This window comes from Diospyros lotus, chromosome 3, assembly GCF_014633365.1.
Source record: "Diospyros lotus cultivar Yz01 chromosome 3, ASM1463336v1, whole genome shotgun sequence".
NCBI lineage: Eukaryota > Viridiplantae > Streptophyta > Magnoliopsida > Ericales > Ebenaceae > Diospyros > Diospyros lotus.
Genome location: NC_068340.1, coordinates 15,379,993 through 15,400,580, shown reverse-complemented (window position 1 = coordinate 15,400,580; position 20,588 = coordinate 15,379,993). Strand labels below are relative to the sequence as shown.

Sequence of the window (20,588 nt, the reverse complement as noted above, 5' to 3'; positions counted from 1 at the left end):
ATGTTACTTGGAACCTAGTCTACATCACTACAAAAATCCTTAGCTAAAGAGCCACCAATTACTTTGATAGATTTGTTCGTGCGGGCAATTAAATATATTTTGCAATCAGAAGTTATGAGGACTATGGGAACAAACGAAGAAAAAGATCGAAAAATGAATGGAGGAGGCTCTGAAGACCACGAAGATAAAATAGAGGACAAGGTGAGAAGAAATGATGGCTCTCCAGAGTTACAATACAAAAACTCCACTCCACTCTCAGAATCCCATTCTCATATCTTGGCAGCAATTAAAAAGACTGATCTACTAAAATTTCCCAAGAAAAAAGATCAACCTATAGGAAAAGATAGAGACATCTATTGCAGGTTCCATAACGTATGGGCATAACACTGACTGATGCTAAGATTTGATGAATCAAATTGAATCTCTAATTAGGAATGGGCGATTGCAAAGGTACGTAGGAACTGAAGAAAGAGACCGGATGAGGCATGAAGATAAGGTGGGGAGAAGGGACTAACATGCAGACGAAAGGCAAGATGGTGACCAAGAAAGAGAAGAAAGACAAAATCCTCCAGTGGACAACTAAGCTATCTAGGTGATATCATGAGGAGAAACTATGGTGGGTCATACTTCATCCAAGAAGGCTTACGCTTAAGAGGCTTACCAAGTCAATTCACCAAAGAGATGTCATATTGCCCCATGATGACCCCTTGGTCATTTTAAAGGTAATCGCTAAACATCCGATTGGAAGAATACTGGTAGACAATGGCACTCGGTCAATCTGATATACTGAAATTTTTTTGAAATAATGAATATTTCTATAGATCAACAAAACCAAGTACGTTCACTTTTATTCAGTTTTATAGGAGAGCTGGTCCCCATAGCTGGAATAGTACAACTTGAAATCACCTTGGGAATTGAGCCTTTGAGCACCACCAGGCAAGCGAATTTCATGGTTGTTAACACACTTTCATCTGCATACAATGTTATATTAGGGCGTCTACTCCTCAATGACATGAGGGTAGTAATATCATCCGAATATATGTTAATGAAATTCCCAATGGCCCACGGAATAAGGCAGGTTCGAGGGGATCAAAGGAAGGCACGAAGCTGTTATCACATCTACGAAGAGAAAAGATAAAAAGAAACCCTTATCATTGTCAAACAGTTTGATTACATAGATAATTAAACCTAAATACATGCATCCTATAGCCATTGCAAGGTGATGACCTTGGTAAAACGTGGAACATCAACCATCTCAAGTTATATCATTCATCTGACATACAAGATTAGTTTTTAGAATCTAGTTCTTAATGTAATAAACAAATCCCTAGGCCTAGTCGGGAACATATCAATAAAATTTCCCCATAGATTTTCTATTTGGTTTGTGATACAAGCCATCCACACAAAACATGATTTAATGAAAAGACCATTAAGATGTCTAGAGGTCAATAATGTTTGGGGGTCAATAACGTCAACAGACGAAACGTTGAGCCAACTTGCTCATATTAATTAAGTTTTGATGATTAACAAAAATAATATTTTCAATATACAAATTATAGTATTTTTCTTAAATATACTAATTATAGTATCGAATTATTTTTTGATTAATTTATAAAACATTTTTTCATAGCATATGTATTACCAAAAGTATTATTTTTTTTATTAAAAATATTTAATAAATAATTTTAAATACATAAAAATTATTTTAAAATATTTTTAACAAATTCTGGACCGAAAGTCGACTCATGAGAGTCGACTTTTTCACTTTAAAAAGTCAACTTTCGGCCTAACGGTCAACTTTTTGATTATTGGAATAGTGTCCAAAAAAACTTATAAATACTCACAAACTCATTTTTGGAGATTATTCTTTGCAAATATTTCATATCCAAAGCATCCAAAAGATCTCAAATGCTCTTAAGCTAAAATCCATGCAATCCAACACAACAACCGAAGAGCCACAAGACAAGAGGAGAAAAAGATTTTCGAGTCTACTCTGAATTTGTCCATCAAATTTGAGGTCACCAATTTATTTATTTATCTAAACATTATTGCCTTGTATAATTTGTTCTTAATTGTTTATTTATTTGCGTACAAATATGAATAAATTATTTTTAAACATTTAAATTATCATTGAAGATTGTATAGGTTTCCTAAAATTATTAAAATCTAGGTGAATTTAGTTTTCAAAGTAAGATAGGGTGAAAACCTTAGTGTAGTGATTATCTAGAACCAGTTGTAATATAGGTGTGTATCTAATTTCCAATATGAGCTAGTATGAAAATTTTGGTGAAATTGTTTTAGTGGAACCCCGATAATGGTTAGACCTTGGGAGAGTGGAGTAGGTGTGTATGGGGATACCAAACTACCATAAATTGTCATGTGCCTCATTTTATTTATTCTTGTTATATCTTGTGACTTACATTTATTATTAATTTATTATTAATCTCAAACATAATTTATTATATTTATCAAATATATATTCTTCAAATAAAATCATTAATAAAAAATATTTATTAAAATTAAGAAAAAAATTAATCACTCAGTTCATCCCTAAGGGACCAACACGAAAAACTCGCCTCGAACAAACGACAAAAGTTATTACCAACAAAATTGTTAAGATGTCCTGGGGTCAATAATGTCAATAGACAAAAGATTCGCCTCGAACACACACGACAATTGAGGAGAAACAATCACCCTTCTCTGAGTACACAAAATAGAGAAAGCAATCAACAACAACCATCTGTTGGAATGAATCTGAGAGGGAGAAAGGTGAAAAGTCTAAAGAAAATCCTGACCAAAGTCAAATAAGAGGAACCTAAGGCCTACCCATAAAGAAGATTCATACACAGCTACCCAACCTTCATTAACAAGAGCAAGACAACACTTTATTGGGTAGAGGAGTCGCATATCATAATCAGAGGGGAACGAAAAAAATAAAGCAATCCTTGCGAGGTCGTCTCTCCCCCCAAAATATAAGGCTTCCTTAAAGTTCTATCACTAGGAATCTCCGAATTTCTCTAGTAACCGTATTACACTTCTTGATAATTTAAGGCTGGAAGAAACAAGCAAAGCAAAGACAGAAAGAAGATGCCTCCTCAAAGACTAGGTATGCAAGGAAAAAGGAAGAGATCAAAGAACCTACAAGAAAAGTGAATGGCAGCAAATTGAGGCTAAGGCCACGAGTTGGTAGAGGCCATAGCGACACTATACGATCGTGGGCTAACGAAGGTCGCAGGCTTGCGAAGACAGAAAATGAGCAATGACGGAGGTCGTGGGCTACAGGCTTGTGATGGCGATTGCCACGAGGCAAGCAACGACAGTCGCGGGGCAAGGGATTGGTGTGAGGCATGTGATGATTGTTGCGGGGCATGCGATGGCCATAGGGCGTGCGACAGGCATGAGGCATGCAATGACGGTTGCGGGGTGAGCAATGACGATGCAAGGCGGTGGCAATTGCAGGGCAAGCAATGATAAGCCGTAGGGGATCAACAGCAACAACAGGTGGTCACGATGGTAGAAGCTCAGAAAACCTCAACCTAGTAAAAAATTTCACCAAAAAAAAAAAAAAAAATACTCTAGATGAACCCACGACTGAAGAAGAATGTATGAAATAAACAGTAAAAAAGAACTACTCTTCTCCTTGGGAAAAATAGTGGGGAGCAATTGATATGCCATAGTACAAAAAAACAAAATAAAGGAAAAAAATAATTAAATTAATTTTATAAATCAACCCAAGTCAAATGGGCTGAACGAGAATGAAAAGGATAACCTCGAAGAGGCATTACTCAAAATTACTCAAATAACATAAAGGAAGCCTATGACCCAAATAGGCACGCAGAGACCCAAGGCCCTCGGCCTCAGTCGCCAGCCCCCAAAGGCTTGTGGCCCCAGAAGGCTCGCGACACCACTACTTGTGAGAAAATCTCACGATACCTCTTATCTCTAAAATAGTGACATCGTCGTTGGAAGCATTTTTTCGAATACGAGGGGGGGTCCCATACAGCGCGTAAACCAAATAACTAACAGCTGAAAATCCTTCCAAAAAAATGACAAACAAGTCATCCATAATAAAGTCTATCCCTAAAATGGCAAGATAACATCATTCATAACAATTCTAATCGAGTTGAATTAAAAAAAATAAGAATAGACGTTATCTATAAGAATCGTAAACCCGCAACATACGATTTTAATTATTATATTTTCACAACAATAAAAAAACCCCAATGTCTGAAAATTTCACAACACCCCCTTCCCCCCTGATTATTGGTTGATCAAATTGCCAATTAAACGAGAACAACTAATATTTGACGTGACAATCCAACTATTAACACAGCAGAATTAGTGTCTTCAGGCAACCTAGCAATGCCCTTATTTTATTCTTATATATCCTGTCAATTGTTGTTACAAGCAGCAGGCGCCACATCACGATAGTTTCGAAGACGGTTACGATTGCCTAAACATAGAAGTTACACATCTCGTATAAAAAGGGTCCCCCGAAGTGATGCAAAGCTCCCTCCATCCACGTATCCCGTACAATATACGAGGACCATTGGAATAGAACCACCGACCATACAGCCTGCTGCACTTACAGTTTGCATTCAAACATGAAATGAAAAATCAGACAGTTTGACGTCGACAATCAAGTCTCGTGACATCTATCACCAAGTGAAAATAACAAATCTCCGCTTGAAAAAAAGTTCAAGTCCAACAACCCCAAGAACGTTATAATCAAGTTCTAAGATTTGCCACATTAAACCATACATATATCAATGAGAACACACACAGAGCAAGCAGAGATGCTCTTAACTTCCTGAATGTGGATCAGGCCCTCCCCCTTAAATCATTTTGAGGGTCGGCAGCCCCACCATTCTCATTCCTGTTCGGAGCATCCTCCAGATGCTTTCCAGTTGGTTCTGTCACCCACTGAGGCTGATCATTCCCCTGCTCTCCCTCATCTTTTGATTTATGGTCCTGATGATTGCGATGACGATGGCGATTGTGGTGGTGGTGTTGATGGTTGCTTTTACGCTTCGCTCTTTTTTTACCTGATTCTCCATTGTTGTCATCAGATGATTTTCCCAGAGATCGGCTCCTATGATCGCCCCTGTGATCATCAGAATCTGAGCCATGACCATGAGATCCTCTATGACGTTTGTGCAGCTTCCTTTTTCCAGTATCTCCATCCTCATCACTTGAATCTGATTCTGAATGCTTGTGACGTTTATGATGCTTTGCATGGATTCTCATTTTCATTGTGTCCTCACTTGAAGAAGAATCCGAATCAGTAGAATGTGACCGCCGATGATGTTTGTGATGCTTTGCATTTCTTCTTCTCAAATCAACATCATCGTCACTTGAAGAATCTGAAGCACCAGCATCTGATGATCTTGAATCATGATGCCTATGCTTCCTGTGGACCTGCTTCTTTCCCCGCCTCTCTTCTTCTGAGACGCTACTGTACCCATCAGTGCTATAACTGCCAGAACTGGAGGATCTTCTCCTCGGCTTTTGCTTGGATTTCTTCTCCTTCCTCTTATCTTCACCAGAATCAGAACGGCCATGTTTCTTGTGTTTCCTGTGGAACCTCTTGTTTTTCTTTCTGCCATCCTCACTGCTGTCACTATCACTGTCACTACCAGACACTGACACAGGCCTTTTATTCTTTGCCGCCTTTGCTTTTTTCTCCTTTGCTTCAGCCTCAGCTTTTGCTTTTGCAGCAGCTTCAAGCTTCTGCTCCCATTTCAAGGGTGCTTCTTTCTTTTCCAGGACTCTCTTCTTTTTCTCCTCAACCAACTGGATAAACTTCTTGCAGTCCATTTGGATGGAAAAAACAACTCAAAACCTGCATTTGGGTATGGCGATGACCAGAAGTACATCTCAAAGAAGAGAAGGAAACAATGTTAGTTCTTCCATCACTAACATTCTCTATGTAAAAAAATATAAGCAGGAAAGTCTAAAATGTCTTCTAGAATAATTGGTCACAACATGTTTGACTAGTATTCCTTACTAATTTAACAGGGATAAAAAAAAAACAACCACCAGAGCAAGAACCACAAACACAGATATATATAAATGCATGAATACAGAACTGTAGCTATTTGGAGAAAAAGAAAATAGAGCCAAAGCAAGGCTAAAACACAAACCTTTTTCTTTTTCTTTCTTTTTTTTTGGTTAGCATTTCCATACATATTATTCACATATCACTAAGTATATGCAGGCACTATTTCAACAAGAGATTCATTCCTTTTAACTCATATTTGAACCATAGAAGCCAGGGTCACATTACCACCACCAGTACTGCAAATTGGGATGAATGTCCCAATTCATGGGTCGTGAACTGGATCGCTGGAGCTTCAGAGAAAGGAAATATGTGAAAATCTCCTATGAAGAGGAAAATAAGAGGTCAAATATTGGAAAGAAAACTCAGCCTCATTTTCTAAGGGAGGCAAGTTGGAAAGCAGTTGCCGGAAGTCAATCGCAGCTGTCACGCGCCTGGAAATCTTGGCACTTGACAATGTGTGGCTGACCCTTTCAGTGACTTCTCTTCGCCAGCAGGTTTGCCTTTGACAACTGGATCCAGTGGCCATCCCGGCCTAATGTGGGTTATCAAAGGCATCACTGCCTTGTTTTGTTTGTTTCTTTCAGGGTGAGTAATAAATAGAACAAAAGAGGTCAGATGCTAGTCTTGGGTCTGCCATTCCAGAAGACATTGGTACAGGAAAGAAGACGCCAATTAAATTCCATTCCAATTTCCAAATGCACACAGCTGTGCATTGGGGAGAGTAAAGGTTTATAATTAGTTGTAATATCAAAATTTAAACTTCAGTCAAAAACATTAAATTGTAATTATTAATTAAGTTTACTATAAAATTATATAATGAATTTTTATTTTTATTTTGAAATTAGAATCTTAATTGTTATGCACTGGAAAATCAGGAATGATACAGCTCTCCAAACATTTTTTAAAGCATCAACAAAGTATCAATATTTACTAAAAAATAACATATATTTTGATGAATATAAATTTAATATCAACCCAAGTAAATATTCAAAGCATACCACCACCCCAAATAGCATACCAAGTAAGCCTAACCCAACATTTGCATACCACTAAGTTATGACCCCAACCTCATACCATGACCCCAAACGAACCACGACCCTGGCAACCATGATTTTAACACCATTCAACATACAGTAGTGTCAATCATAAATTATTATAGCATAAATGGTAAAATTAAGTTTTTTTAGATAACAATGGAAAAATTAAGTTAATACTCAAGAATAGGTCATCCACAAAAAATAAATGAATTGACTATACAGAAGTTTATCTAATAAATCATTGCAACATAAAAACACATCAGTTAAAATTTCTTGGTTAGAAGTAACATGTCACAGTTGTGCTGTGACAGTAGCAATCCTTCTGATTCAACGTGAATCAGAAGGGAAGGGTGAAGAACCGTGAAAAGAATGGAAGAGAATGAGAGAGAGAAAAGTTGAGAGAGTGTGAAATGGATTCTTGATAGGAATAACCGATAATTCTTACAGGAGTGGCCCGAGCATATATATAGTTTGCTCTAGGGTGCTGCCACAGCAGATCATGACCCTTATAACAAGCTATTTTGCCCCCTATTCTAGCCACCTTTGCACATAGCTGTACCTCCTAACTAACTACAAGCTGGAAAGGAAAAATACAATTAAACAGTAAAGAGAAAGCAATAAACAATAATTAAATCCGCAGCAAAATTGGCCATGATTCTGCCTCTGTTTCGTGACAATACCCCTCCCTTCAGCTATTTCTTGTCCTCAAGAAATGTTCAAGAGGCTGGCTAGCCTTGGAAATTGTTGTAGTAGCTGGGGAAGGTATTCCCAGGTGTCCTCCCCCGAAGATCCTCCTTGCCACCTGACCAGCACTTGAATAAGAGGGGCTCCATGGTGATAGACCACTCTTCTAACCATTATAGCCTTCGGCTCCCTCGTAGCTTCCTTTTCTTGGGGTAACACGGGCAGCTCTGGATTGACTCGCTCCTGGCCAGTTGTCTTCTTTAGTAAGGAAACATGAAAGACCAGATGGATTTTGGACCCTTCCGATAGCTGCAAGCGGTAAGCCATCTTGCTTACCCTAGCTGTTATGGGAAAAGGGCCGAAGTATTTAGGGCTGAGCTTAGATACTGGCCCTTGGGAGATGGACTTTAGATGAGGGTACTGGAGCCTTAGGTAAACATTTTCTCCCACTTCAAATTCTCGGTCACTCCTCCTATTAGCATATTGTTTCATCCCATTTTGGGCTGATGCGAGCTCTTGCTTGAGTCGTTTAACACCCCTCTCCTCTGCTGCAAATATTCCTCAACAGTTGTAGCCGAGGTACACCCCCCAGTGGCAGGTAGGATAGGGGGTTTAAACCCATATACAGACTCAAAGGGTGACATCTTTATAGACACATGGTGGCTGAAATTATACCACCATTTCTTGGGTTGCAGCAAACACATGCATCGAAGGTAAGTTTCTAGGCTTTGATTTACCCTTTCTGTTTGCCCATCAGATTGGGGGTGATAGGCAGTTGATAGGTTGAGTTTCGTGTCCATGTTCTTCATCAATTCCCTCCAAAAGTGACTTGTAAACACTTTATCCCAGTCCGATATGATGGACTTAGGAACCCCATGCATAGCTACCACTCGATCAATAAATGCCCTCGCCACTTCTTGGGCTGTGTAGGGATGGGCCAATCCACAAAATGTGCAAACTTAGTCAGCCTATCGACCACCACCATTACACAATCCTTACCTTCTGATTTTGGCAGCCCTTCAATGAAATCCATGGACACACTTGTCCATGATTGTTCCGGAATTGGTAGGCGTTGCAGCAGCCCTGGATATGCCACATTCTCGTGTTTGCACCTCTTACGCATATCGCATCCCAAAACAAAATCATTCACAGTCACTCTCAACCGAGGCCAATGGAATAGCTGCCTTACCCGCAAGATGGTATTTTGGATGCCCGAATGTCCTAAAGGAAACTCATGCAGGGATTGCAAAATTTTTCTCTTGAGCTCCTCCCAGTGGCCAATTACCATCCTGCCTTTATATCTTAACAGACCATCCCCCAAAGTGTATCCTTCTACTTCCTTATTTCCGAGAGCCAACCTCTCCAACAGGCCTTTAATGTGATCATCTCCCTCATAATTGTCCACCACCTCCTTACGCCATTCAGGGATTACAACAGTGAAAGTGGTTGCACTTGCTTCCTCTTGGCATCTTGATAAGGCATCAGCTGCCAAGTTCTTCTTGCCCTTCTTATATTGTGTGGAGTAATCTAACCCCATTAACTTGGCCATTCCTTTCTTTTGTAATTGAGTTTGGAGCCTTTGTTGTAGCAAAAACTTCAAGGACTCATGATCAATTTTGATTACAAACCTCCCCGCCTCCAAATAATGTCACTACTTCTCCACAGCCATTAGAACAGCCAAGAATTCCTTCTCATATATATTCAATCCCAAGTGTTTGGGACTGAGGGCTTGGCTCAAAAAGGCCAATGGTCTGCCATCCTGCATCAAAACAGCCCCAATACCAATTCCACATGCATCAATCTCCAACACAAACAGTTTGTTGAAGTTCGACAGCCCTAATGTGGGTACCTTGCTTACTGCCATCTTCAATTTCTCAAAGACATCTTCTGCTTTCCACCCCCATTGGAAGATTTCCTTCTTTAATAAGTTTGTAAGTGGTTTGCTAATGACTCCATATCCTTTAACAAACCGGCGGTAGTAACCCGTGAGTCCTAGAAATCCCCTATGAGCCCTTCTTGTAGTGGGCCTTGGCCAATTAAGCGCCTCCACCTTTCTTGGGTCGGTACTGATCCCTTTTCCCGAGATTAAGTGTCCCAGGTATTCCACCTTGTCCTGGCTGAATGCACACTTAAGAGTTTTTAATGAATAATTGGTTGCTTCTAAGGACCTCAAAGGTGGTTCTTAGGTGGTTAAGGTGTTGGTCCAAGGTTGGGCTATATACTAGGATGTCATCAAAGAACACTGATGAATTTCCTTAGGTAGGGTTCAAATATCTAGTTCATTAGAGATTGGAAGGTGGCTAGAGCATTGGTGAGCCTAAAGGGCATCACCAAGAACTCAAAATGGCCATGGTGAGTTCGGAAGGCATTTTTGTGGATATCATCGGGCTTCATCCTTATTTGGTGATAGTTCGAGCACAAATCCAACTTGGAAAAGAATTTGGCTTGGTGTAGATCATCCATAAGGTCTTCAACAAGGGGTATTGGAAATTTATCCTTGATTGTTAGTGTGTTAAGTTGGCGATAGTCTACACAAAAATGCCAAGAACTATATTTTTTCTTTACTAAGGGGAGGCAAAGGGGCTGGATCTAATGAATGATTGGTTCATTATCTCTTTTACCATTCTTTCAATTTCAGTCTTTTGAATGGGGATATAGCGGTAGGATCTAACATTGACTGGCTCCACATTCGATTTTAGGTTAATGGCATGGTCCAAAGTTCAGTTAGGAGAAAGGGTCTTTGGTTCCACAAAGAAGTCCTTAAATTCTTAAATTCTACCAATAGTTCATCGATAAGGAGTAGTGTGCATACCTAGGCAACACCTTTTTGTTGGTGGCTGACAAGTTGAAGCTCCCCACACTCTTCTCCCTTAGGACTCTCTTCCATTTTCACAATGGAAAACAATTGTGTGAGTTGGCTCCATTTGCTCTTGGAAACCCTTTGCAACCTCTTACCTGTAATCATCTTGCAAGTAGCCACCTCTCGCCCACTTGTAAGTCATTCTTCTCCCTTCTTTTTCAAATTACACTTCCATCCGATTGAAATCAAAGCTTATGGGGCTCCCCCTTTCATCCAATCCACCCCTAAAACAACATCACATCCTCCTAGTTGAGGCAACCTGAGGTCTGTCTCGAATTTCTCCTCTTGCATTTCCCATACGAACCCCAAGTAGGCCGAGTTGCTCAACACTCGGTTTCCATTAGCAACAGTCACACTTAGAGGCGGTGTACCTATGAGTTGACACTTTAGCTTCCTGGCAGTGCTATCATTAAGGAAGTTGTGTGTGCTTCCATTGTCAATTAGAATTGACAGACTACCCTCCTTCACCTTTCCTTCAACCTTAATTATCTTGTTATTGGTGAGTCCCTTGAGGGCATGGAAGGATATTTCTCCATCATCCTCCCCTCCAATTTCCCTGAGGTCTTCTACTTCTTCCCCTTCTAGTCCACCTTCTTTATCTCCTTCCAACAACAACAGTTGGCATTTGCATTGGTGCTCGGGATAGTACCTATCTCCGCACTTGTAATAAGCGCCAAGTGGTTTCTTAGGTTCTTCAAGTCTTCCTCCTTGATATGGACAACCAAAATTTCTCCCCCCCCCCCCCCCCCGCATTTCCCCTAATCAGGTCTCTATAGAACCCCTTGCTGCCACTACCTTACTACCAATTCCCCACGGACGCCACCTTCTATAGCTGTCTCTATTTTTTCATAAGGGCCTCAACCACCAACTCCTACAATTTGGCACTCCCCTAATCAAGTCTCTATAGAACCCCTTGCTACCACTACCTTATTACCAATTCCCCATGAACGCCACCTTCTGTTGCTGTCTATGTTTTTTCATTTGGGCCTCAACCACCAACTCCTACAATTTGACACTCTCAGCCGCTTGTTCCACTGTCCGAGGTCTTATCATCTTTACCATCGGCCTCAAATCCTCGTTGAGGCTGCTAAGGAAGCTAGAAACAAAGTAGGCTTCCGACAGGTGAGGGTCATGATTACTCATCAACGACCTCAACTCCTCAAACCTTCTCAAGTAAGACCCCACATTCCCAGCTTGCCTTAACTTGTTGAATTCTTCTATGGTATCCGACATGCTCCTTTCACCAAATCTTTCACAAAGCTTTTCAATGAATTCACAAATCTTTCACATGCTCCTAATGCTCTCTTGTTCTGGTCCACCCTTGGAACCATGCATCCACCATGTCATCAAAGTAGGCAACAGCTAAGGCCACACTTCTCTTCGCCAATACATTATACCATTCAAACAAACGCTCACACTTCCTAATCCACCATCTGGGATTAGCTCCCTTGAACATAGGGATTTCCATCCTTGGCATGGGAAAACCTGGTTGAGGTGGATTAAACCTGTCCTCTCGACCCCTCCTTGTTACTGTTTCAACCTCGTCCTCCTTCTCAACCTCAATCTCCAATGTACCATTCCCTCAATTCATCCTTTCATTATGTAAAATGGATTATGTTCTAGTTTTAGGAGGGAAGTCAGGGGCCATTCTTACTTGGTTTGGGTAAACATCAGCATAAACTACTGAAGTTGATTTCCCATCTCCTCCCTCATTTGGTTGATGTCTTCCCTCATCTGATTCAGACCGCCTTCGAGCCTCCGCTCTAGTCCCCCGATCGCCTCATAATTCCTCTCGGATCCCTATTCCAATCATTCCACGCGATTCTGGAACTCTCCCATGGTTGAAGTGACTTGCTGGAGTTGTGACTCCATATTCTTCATCCGAGTCCCTTCGGCCATCTCTCTCGCCGTTGTTACACCGACTGCCGGGATCGAAGTGTGACATAACACCCATGAGAAAATAAAAGACAGACAAATTAGATGCCAAAATGTTAACTTTATCTCCTCCTTCTTTAGTTGTCAGATATGGCCTTACAAAACATATGGTTGTGGTTAGACATAATTAGTGAGCTAAAATCCATGTAGTTAAGCCCACTTGATGGAAATACGTGGTTTGTTGTTGTAAGCAAGTAAATAAGCAAAAATAACACTAAGAATGGGGTGAATGTATATAAAAGAATAAAAAAGAAAGACAAGGAATAGAAGTTTACACTATCCAAATAAACTAGAACTAATTTCAAACTACTATCAAACATGCAGAGTAATGCAATACACATATTCTGGGTGTCACACGAGTAATCAAGCCAAAGTTAATATGAGACAAATAATGAAACATGTGTTCAAAAAAGAAGTTAGTTCCAAATTAGTGTCTCAAAAATATTTGAAATGCAGAAGAGACCTCAAAATACGTGTTGTCCAAACCTTTTCATGTGTTTGATAATGATTTTCCAAATCCCTTCCTAAAGCAAGAAATTTAGACTCCCCTATCATTGTGTTTGGATAGGTGAATTTCAAATGATGCCAGTTGAAATGTGTAATTTGTAACTTGAAATACTCACTTTAAATTGTTACATTTTAAGTTCTTATATTTGAAACTCCATTGTTTGGATAAATATAATAAATGAAAAAATTTCAAAGCCAATCGTTCTAAATTTAGATTATGTTAACATTTCATATAGATATATATAAAAATATTGTATATTTACATAATTTATGTTTGTTATACTAAAATTATATTAATAATTTGTGTTTCTCTGCCTTAGTGAGTGCCTCTGATGAGGCGTCAAGGCCCTGAAGCACTTGCCCAGGCTGTAAGAAAGGAAAAAACAGAAAAAAGAAAATTGAAAATGAAAGATCGTTGTCTCTAGAAGTCAGAGAAGGCATGCGAAATGTCCTGGAAAATCTAATAGGAAGAGGAAAAATGAGAAATTAAGCAGAGAAAAGTAAACTCGACCTCATTTATCTGCTGCTACACCAACACAAACACTGTAACTCTCTTTTGATTTCTCCATTTTTTTTTTTTTTTTACTTTCCTTATGGCTGTAAAGACCACCATCAAATAGATCTGTGGAAAAAAAGGTAAGGTCGAGAGAAGTCATCAGAGGTCAGTCACCTGGATGACTGTTCTGGCAACTGCTCTTCACTGGGAGGCTCCCCTGTGACAGGCGAGCCTCCATTGGCCTTCCCTACTCCCCATGAAACCCAGTCTACTCTAGTAGTCTTGGTCATCAGACTTTTTGCTGCATTCTCCCCTTAGTTTTGCTTGTGTTTTCTAATGTGAATTGTGTGGTTGTTGCTTTTAGGGTGGTTCATAGAAGTTAATATTGAATACTGTTTTCAGATGAAGAAAACTTAGTTAACAATCATGTTTTGTTATTACTCTATAATATATCTAAATTTTATGCTTTTGCAGGAAAAATATTAAAAGAACTTGTATTTAGGAATGTTTTAGATGTTTTATTATTACATGCATTATTTGATCATATTTTCATATTAAATATACTTAATAATAATTTTAAATTGATTTAGTGCCTTGCTTCTCTCGGCCGAGCACTTTTTTAGCGCCCAGTGCCTAAGGTGATTTTAAGATTCTTAGCTCCTAGTGCCTAATTTTAACATCATAGCACCTTTAGGCCAGCAAAAGACTCGCCAGTTAAATTGGCATGTTTATGCCAATACTTAAAAACTGATGTTTGGGCAAGCATAAGACCTGCCAGTCTCACTGGCTAATCTTATGTTAAATGTTTAGGCCAGAACTCGAAGAGCCTCATCATTTGGCTTTTGACCTCTCTGTCAACTTCCTCATTATCTGAGCATTTCTCTTTGCCCCTTTGGACTACCTAGCCACAATCACTCTTACCACTACTCATCCTTGAAAACTTGATCGCATGCACTTCATTCTTCTCCACCTCCATACCACTCTCATACCTTTCTCATCAAAACTGAGAACAGACCCTTTCACCCTTCTTCCCTTCCTAATCCTCTCAGTTTCTGGAAAGAAAAAGGCCTCACACACACACATATAAAGAGAGAGAGAGAGAGAGAGAGAGGGGGGGGGGGGGGGGCACCTATATGGAATCTAAATTAAGGTTTTTTTTTTTTTAAGAGAAAAATGGGTTGTGAGCAGAAGATGGGTTTTGGAGGCTGCATCTACATGAATGTACAGGGGTCTAGAAGAAGGGTTAAGCGGCCTGTTAGCATATTTTAATGTGTTAGCATAAACCCACCCGTTCAACTGGCAGGAACCCTGATCTAAACCGGCCAGTCCCACTGGCTGGTTTTGCTCAATAAGGCTTGGGTAGCACCTGATTCTAGTCTGGTAAATTTTCAAATTCTGATGCTATTTTGATAAATAAATAATGTAATTTAATAAAAAAAATTGATGTTAACATATATATATAATTTTTAATATACTTACATGTCACAGCCCTAGGGTTTGGCTAGGGTTGTGATAGGAATTTGGAGGGATTTAGGAAAGAGAAAGCAGAAAGGGAGGGAGATTTAGAACTGAAACAGAGAGAAATGGGGAGGAAAGAGAAGAAGAACCGAGAGAGAGAATTAAGAGAGAGAATAGAGTTTGAAATTCATTCTTCAATTCAAGCATATCCTTCTCTACATGCTATAGCCTATTTATAGGCTTTACAACTAAAAGAAATATCTAGAATAACAGTCCCATGTGTTGTAACAAAATAACAAAAATAGCTTTTAACCAACTAAGGTAACTAATTACATTATTGCCCTTCTAATTAGCCTTGGGTCGTGACATTACATATATTTGTTGTATATGATTTATATGTATATAATATATAAGTTCTCATTTTTAATAAGATAACATTCTTGATAAGGCGAAGCTTCACTAGGCTAGAGTAAAATTTATTTCTTTGAAATAACACCCCTATGTATATCATTCAAATGTTGAATTTTACAGGTCAGACTTGATCCAAATCCAATCCAAATAGCTTGGATAAAATGTATCAAAAAAAATATTAAATTTGAAATCCGAAATTCCAAATGATTGGCATAAATTCCCTTATCCAAATGCACCCAATAAGAAATTAGACAGTAACCCACATAAAACTTCTCAAGTCACACATTCTAGGTTCCATTCTGTCAATCCAACTATGAAACTAAGAGGTGCCCATCATGTTTCAAGTCCATAAAACAAATAAATGGCTAAAAGAAGGCAGTAATCTCTTTGCTTGGCATTTCAAGCAAATGTCACAGATATCCCATGTTAGCATATTAACACCAAAGAAATTTAGTAGGCTTGAAATTAATTAAGGAACTTTTATTTTTAATTTTATTTATTTGTTATGTTCCTTCAAGCTGTAGGAACATTTTTTTGACAGATTTGCAAAAGTGATATAACTTAATCTGGCATTAAAATAGCTCTAACCATCAAGAATATCATGGAATAACATGGGTACAAAATATGATGAATTATTTTTCCATTATGCTCCCCACCAGTGACAGACACCAAAACTACAACTAAAGCTTCAGCTTGGTTCATATTATAATTATTTGTTATACTGGATCTTTTTAAACAAACAGCACGGCAGATCATATTGAATCAAGCAGACTAGAAGTGCTGGCACACCTTTGTATAATCCAGGAAAAGTTGGATGACAATAACTACGACAAGAAGTATCCCCTCAACAATGGGAGCCGGTTTTCTTACCTTATGCAAGAAGATTGTAACACCCAACACAGAGGATGCCTTGAGATGGCAAGCTCACAGAAGCTCTAAGTTGAAGAGAACACCACAAGATCAAATCTGCATATACATATGCATATACAGAGCTGAAATTTTCTTTATCAGAGAATAAATTTAGAAACTTTATGAAAGGTAAAAGAAATATAATCATTATGAAATATCCACAACCCACTTCGGTACAGTGGTATATATTTGCTTTAGGTTCCGTTATTTAGCTGGCATCATAGTTCAAGCTCTTCAAATGGCTTTTGGAGAAAATGCTTCAAATCAATATTTATTTTGTTGTGCGTGTTTTTTTTTTTTTGGGGGGGGGGTGGGCGGGGCTCCAAAAACATATGTACATATTGAGGAGGAAAGAGGGGTCCAACAATACTTATGGAAGACTGTTGGGATTGAATATATGCCCACTCAGGAAGGCTGATTCTCCCTCTCAGACTAAAGATAGCCGAAAAGGAGGGGGTTCCTCCAACTCTATGGATTTTTCTAGATATTATTTTATTGCATCACTTAACAAAGTTTCAGATGCCTTGTATTCCACCAATTAATAATCCAGGAAATCAAACTAAGACGTTGTTCGATCTATGAATCCTTCTTCTAAAATATGCAAACATCCACACACCAAAAATGGGGGGAAAAGAACTCAATTAGTCGTGTTTCTGCACAAGAGCTAGAAAAAATCAGACCAAATAGGCCGTAAAAAGAATTACAAACTCCCCGTTTCACAATTTGGAAATGATTATCCTGTAAAACCCTAGACGGAAGATAATAGCGCTTAAAGGAAGACCTATAAAAAAATCAGGAAACGCACTCTTAGTATTAGAAAAAGAGAAACATACCTGATTCAAGAGAGGATGGAAGAGGAAGCGGAAGAGAGAGAGAGAGAGAGAGAGAGAGATTGGATCTGGGGTTGGGTTTGGTTAGGTTTGGTTTGGTTGAGCAAAACACAAAAGCGTTTTTTGACTTCGGCGTCCGTCCTCAGGTCTCCCCTCTCTCTATCTCGCGCTCTCTCTCTCTCTCTCTAGAAAGTTCGCCCCCTCGTAAATAAATATAAGGGTAAAAATTGTAATGCAATTTGAATTATTTGTGGGGAGATGATTTGTTTTTGTTTTTAGAAGTTTTTGTGTTTTACTTTTATGGCTGAGCACCCTTTTATTATTTTTAAGTATAATTAGAGTTAATTAAATTTAAATTAAATTCTATTCAATTTTCTCTTAATCTACCTATAAATATAAAAAAATAAAAATTAAAAACAAAGAAAAAGAAGTAATATTGTTGTCGGTAACAAAAAAAATTGTCGCAAGCAACCATTATGATGACAATAAAGAAAGAGATACAAGAGTAGAAGAAATTTATGACATAGGGGAAGTTAAAGCATTGTAGGTGGAATTGAGAGACTAAATGAGAGTTATAAAGAAATAAAAGTGTTATGATATCAGCAACGTCAAATAATGGTGGTATCGTCTTTTAACCCTCAAAGATCTTTCCCTCTCCAATTTTATGTCTTTCTTCTTTCTAATCTCTCTTCTCATTCTTAATCTTTCACTATTACAAACACTATCACAAACCACTAACTTCTCTATCACCCTCTATATTATTATCTCTAGTTGTAGTTCTCTTTATTCTCTATTTGACCGCCACCAAGATCTAGCTTTGATTGGGAATATAGTGAGTTAAGGTTAAGGTTAGGTTAAGCTCTATCAGTGTTGCTCTAGCTTCTCATCATTATTGCACCAACATTGTTTTTCTTTCTCGCGAAAGCTATTGACATCATAGATGTTGCCTTCCAACTCTTCAATCAATGATGATTCCAACTTATTAATAAAAGCCCATTGCCTATTATATAGATTTAGATTGGGGAGAGAAAAAGAGTCAACTAAGAAGATTCTCAACGCACAAGGGTCTATCGACAAATTACTCAAACCATAAAGGGTCTAGATGCATTTTACCCTAAATAAAAAAAAAAATCAACCAAAAAAAATTTGATTTTAATTATGATTTATTAATTTAATTTAACTTAATTTTGAATTCAAGTAACAAAGTTAGTAAAAGAAGGGGCGTTTGAGAAACAATATAAACGATATAGACTTCTAAAAGTATTTTAACCCATAGAAAGTTTATCGACAAATGACCCAAACTATAAAAGGTTTGGGTGCAATCAACCCTAAATATACATATAAATTCTAAAATATTAGATGACACAACTTGTCACACAATTTCTTAACATGCTCAATTACTCCCTTATCATTGATTCGGTGATTCCACCAAATCGGTTCCTAATATGCTTTGTTATACTTCATGTTATGGATGAACAAGAAAATATCAAACCCCTTAAATTAATTGCACAAAATGGATTCAAATTGTCAAATCATGATCTCCTAAAATAAATAGTTAGTTATAGATTGACAATTTTAAAAATCATCTAATTTTTTTGGTTTAAGATAAATAGCCAAAGTACACACCTTAGAGAAACTAATTTTTTTATAATTTAAACTTATGTTTAGTTATGAAACAATAAATTGATTGTCAAATAAAGTAAAAAATTCAAAAAATTTAGTTTTGATGTATCACAAGCAAAAGCCCACTAAAAAAAAACAAAAAAGCTCAAAAACCCTAAGTATCGCTTAGCTAAAAATAGTATACTAAATGTCTCTCAGATACACAAAATCTCCCAGAAAGACCATGTCTCTTGGAGACCAAAAGAATTCGAGAGACGATTACAGTCTCTCAAAAACCGTAATCAAACTCCAAAAAATTGTATCATCCCGAGGCTTGTCTCATAAATTTTCTCTTTTTGGGGATGTCCCAAATAAAGAACAAACAAGATAATTCCAACATTTGAAAATCCCTCTGAAAGTTCCATAAAAAAGATAAACATTATCCATAAGAATCCTAATTCTAGATGTAGTTGCCAAAAATACAAGTAGTAAATTTTGTAGTGGGGATGCTCGAGCTAGGGTAAAGCCAAGCAAGGAATAATGAACAATAGGTCGGGAAATAAGTGGCGAGCTGCTTGTCTAGGGGAGAGTTTTATCTGTTATTTGGGAGAACTTGTGCCTTTGTCAAAGTGAGAGATCAATGGTTAAGTTTATCAAATAAGCAGTTGTCGGACTTTAAGAAGCAGATCAAGGATAAAGTGGGGGAAGAATATAGTTGCCTAGGAGAGTTCTTTGTTGTTAGATAAAGTGACTCTGTAAGGAAGCACAAAGTTAGAAGGCACGCAGGGATTTTCCTCACCCGGGCCTTCTGATACTTAAGTCAAATGCGGTCATCATAATGCTATGCTTAAGCAGGTGAATGCTATGAAGAAGCATCTTAAGTTGTTTGGGAAGAGTGTAGGGTGTTCCTTCAGAAGGATAAGTAGGTGACTTGTTGCAAGTGTGAGTGGAATGTGAGAGGTTAGAAAGAAGATCCTCCAAAATGCAGGGGTTGGGGGGTATTTACACCCCCTCGATGTCGGTGAAAGGGACACATGGCATGCATGCATAAGGGGTGCAGGTTGCTATCCTAGGCTAAACATGGAATGGGCCTGATAAGAAACCCCTCAACCCTAGAAGAGTAGTCCGCTAGGAAAAAGAGTGTCTTATGAGGTTGTCATTGTGCGGGGCAATGGCAATGTAGTAGTTTGAGAGAAGGTCTCCCATGTTGTTCCCACATGAGAATGACTCAATCGGGTTATGCAGTGCAATGTTAGTGCGTGTAAGGGTTATTCCTCCAAGAGAACATTCTTCTTAATTCCTTGCTAGGGGAATTTCATTTCCTAGGGGAAAAGCACTTTCTTTGGGAGAACGACACATTTCCTCGAAGGGTAGGCTACAACAATGGTTCTCACTCTTACCTTTGGTTGAAAGTCAATGGGGAGAGTAAATTTCAAGTGTTGAAGTTGTCCAAAAAAAGTGCTTATTTTCCCAATAATGTATTTCATTTGCCTAAGAAAAGAGTATAATTTTGTTGCATGGTGCAATACTATATGGTTGTTCTAATCAGAAACAATTATACGTATCTATGTGGCTAATTCAGTGGTTTATGAGGTATGTGTGCATATGGAATCTATTACCTCAAGATTTGTGAGGATGATATCCTATGCGATCTGATAATCACTTGACAATGAATCCTTGGCTGGGTAATATTACGATGGAATATGTGTTCATATGTTGTGTCATATTAGTTAAGATTGATTTCGGATTTGGTCATATGATGAGATTAAGATATTTGACTTGCAATCCATGATCTCAT

General features: G+C 38.3%; 1 protein-coding gene across 3 annotated transcripts; it reads right to left on the bottom strand.

Annotated features, from left to right (window-relative positions):
• Positions 1–4,549: 4,549 nt before the first annotated feature.
• LOC127797140 (uncharacterized) lies at positions 4,550–17,361 on the bottom strand. Of its 3 annotated transcripts, none has more exons than XM_052329727.1 (3): positions 17,192–17,361; positions 16,320–16,415; positions 4,550–5,876 (listed from the first exon to the last, which is right to left on the bottom strand). In XM_052329727.1, the coding sequence occupies exon 3, from the start codon at positions 5,815–5,817 to the stop codon at positions 4,822–4,824; it is 996 nt and encodes a 331-aa protein (XP_052185687.1). In that variant the 5' UTR covers positions 5,818–5,876; positions 16,320–16,415; positions 17,192–17,361; the 3' UTR covers positions 4,550–4,821. The 3 variants fall into 3 exon arrangements, with proteins under 3 accessions (XP_052185687.1, XP_052185688.1, XP_052185689.1); XM_052329728.1 differs by having other exon boundaries at positions 4,550–5,842; XM_052329729.1 differs by lacking the exon at positions 16,320–16,415.
• Positions 17,362–20,588: the final 3,227 nt, after the last annotated feature.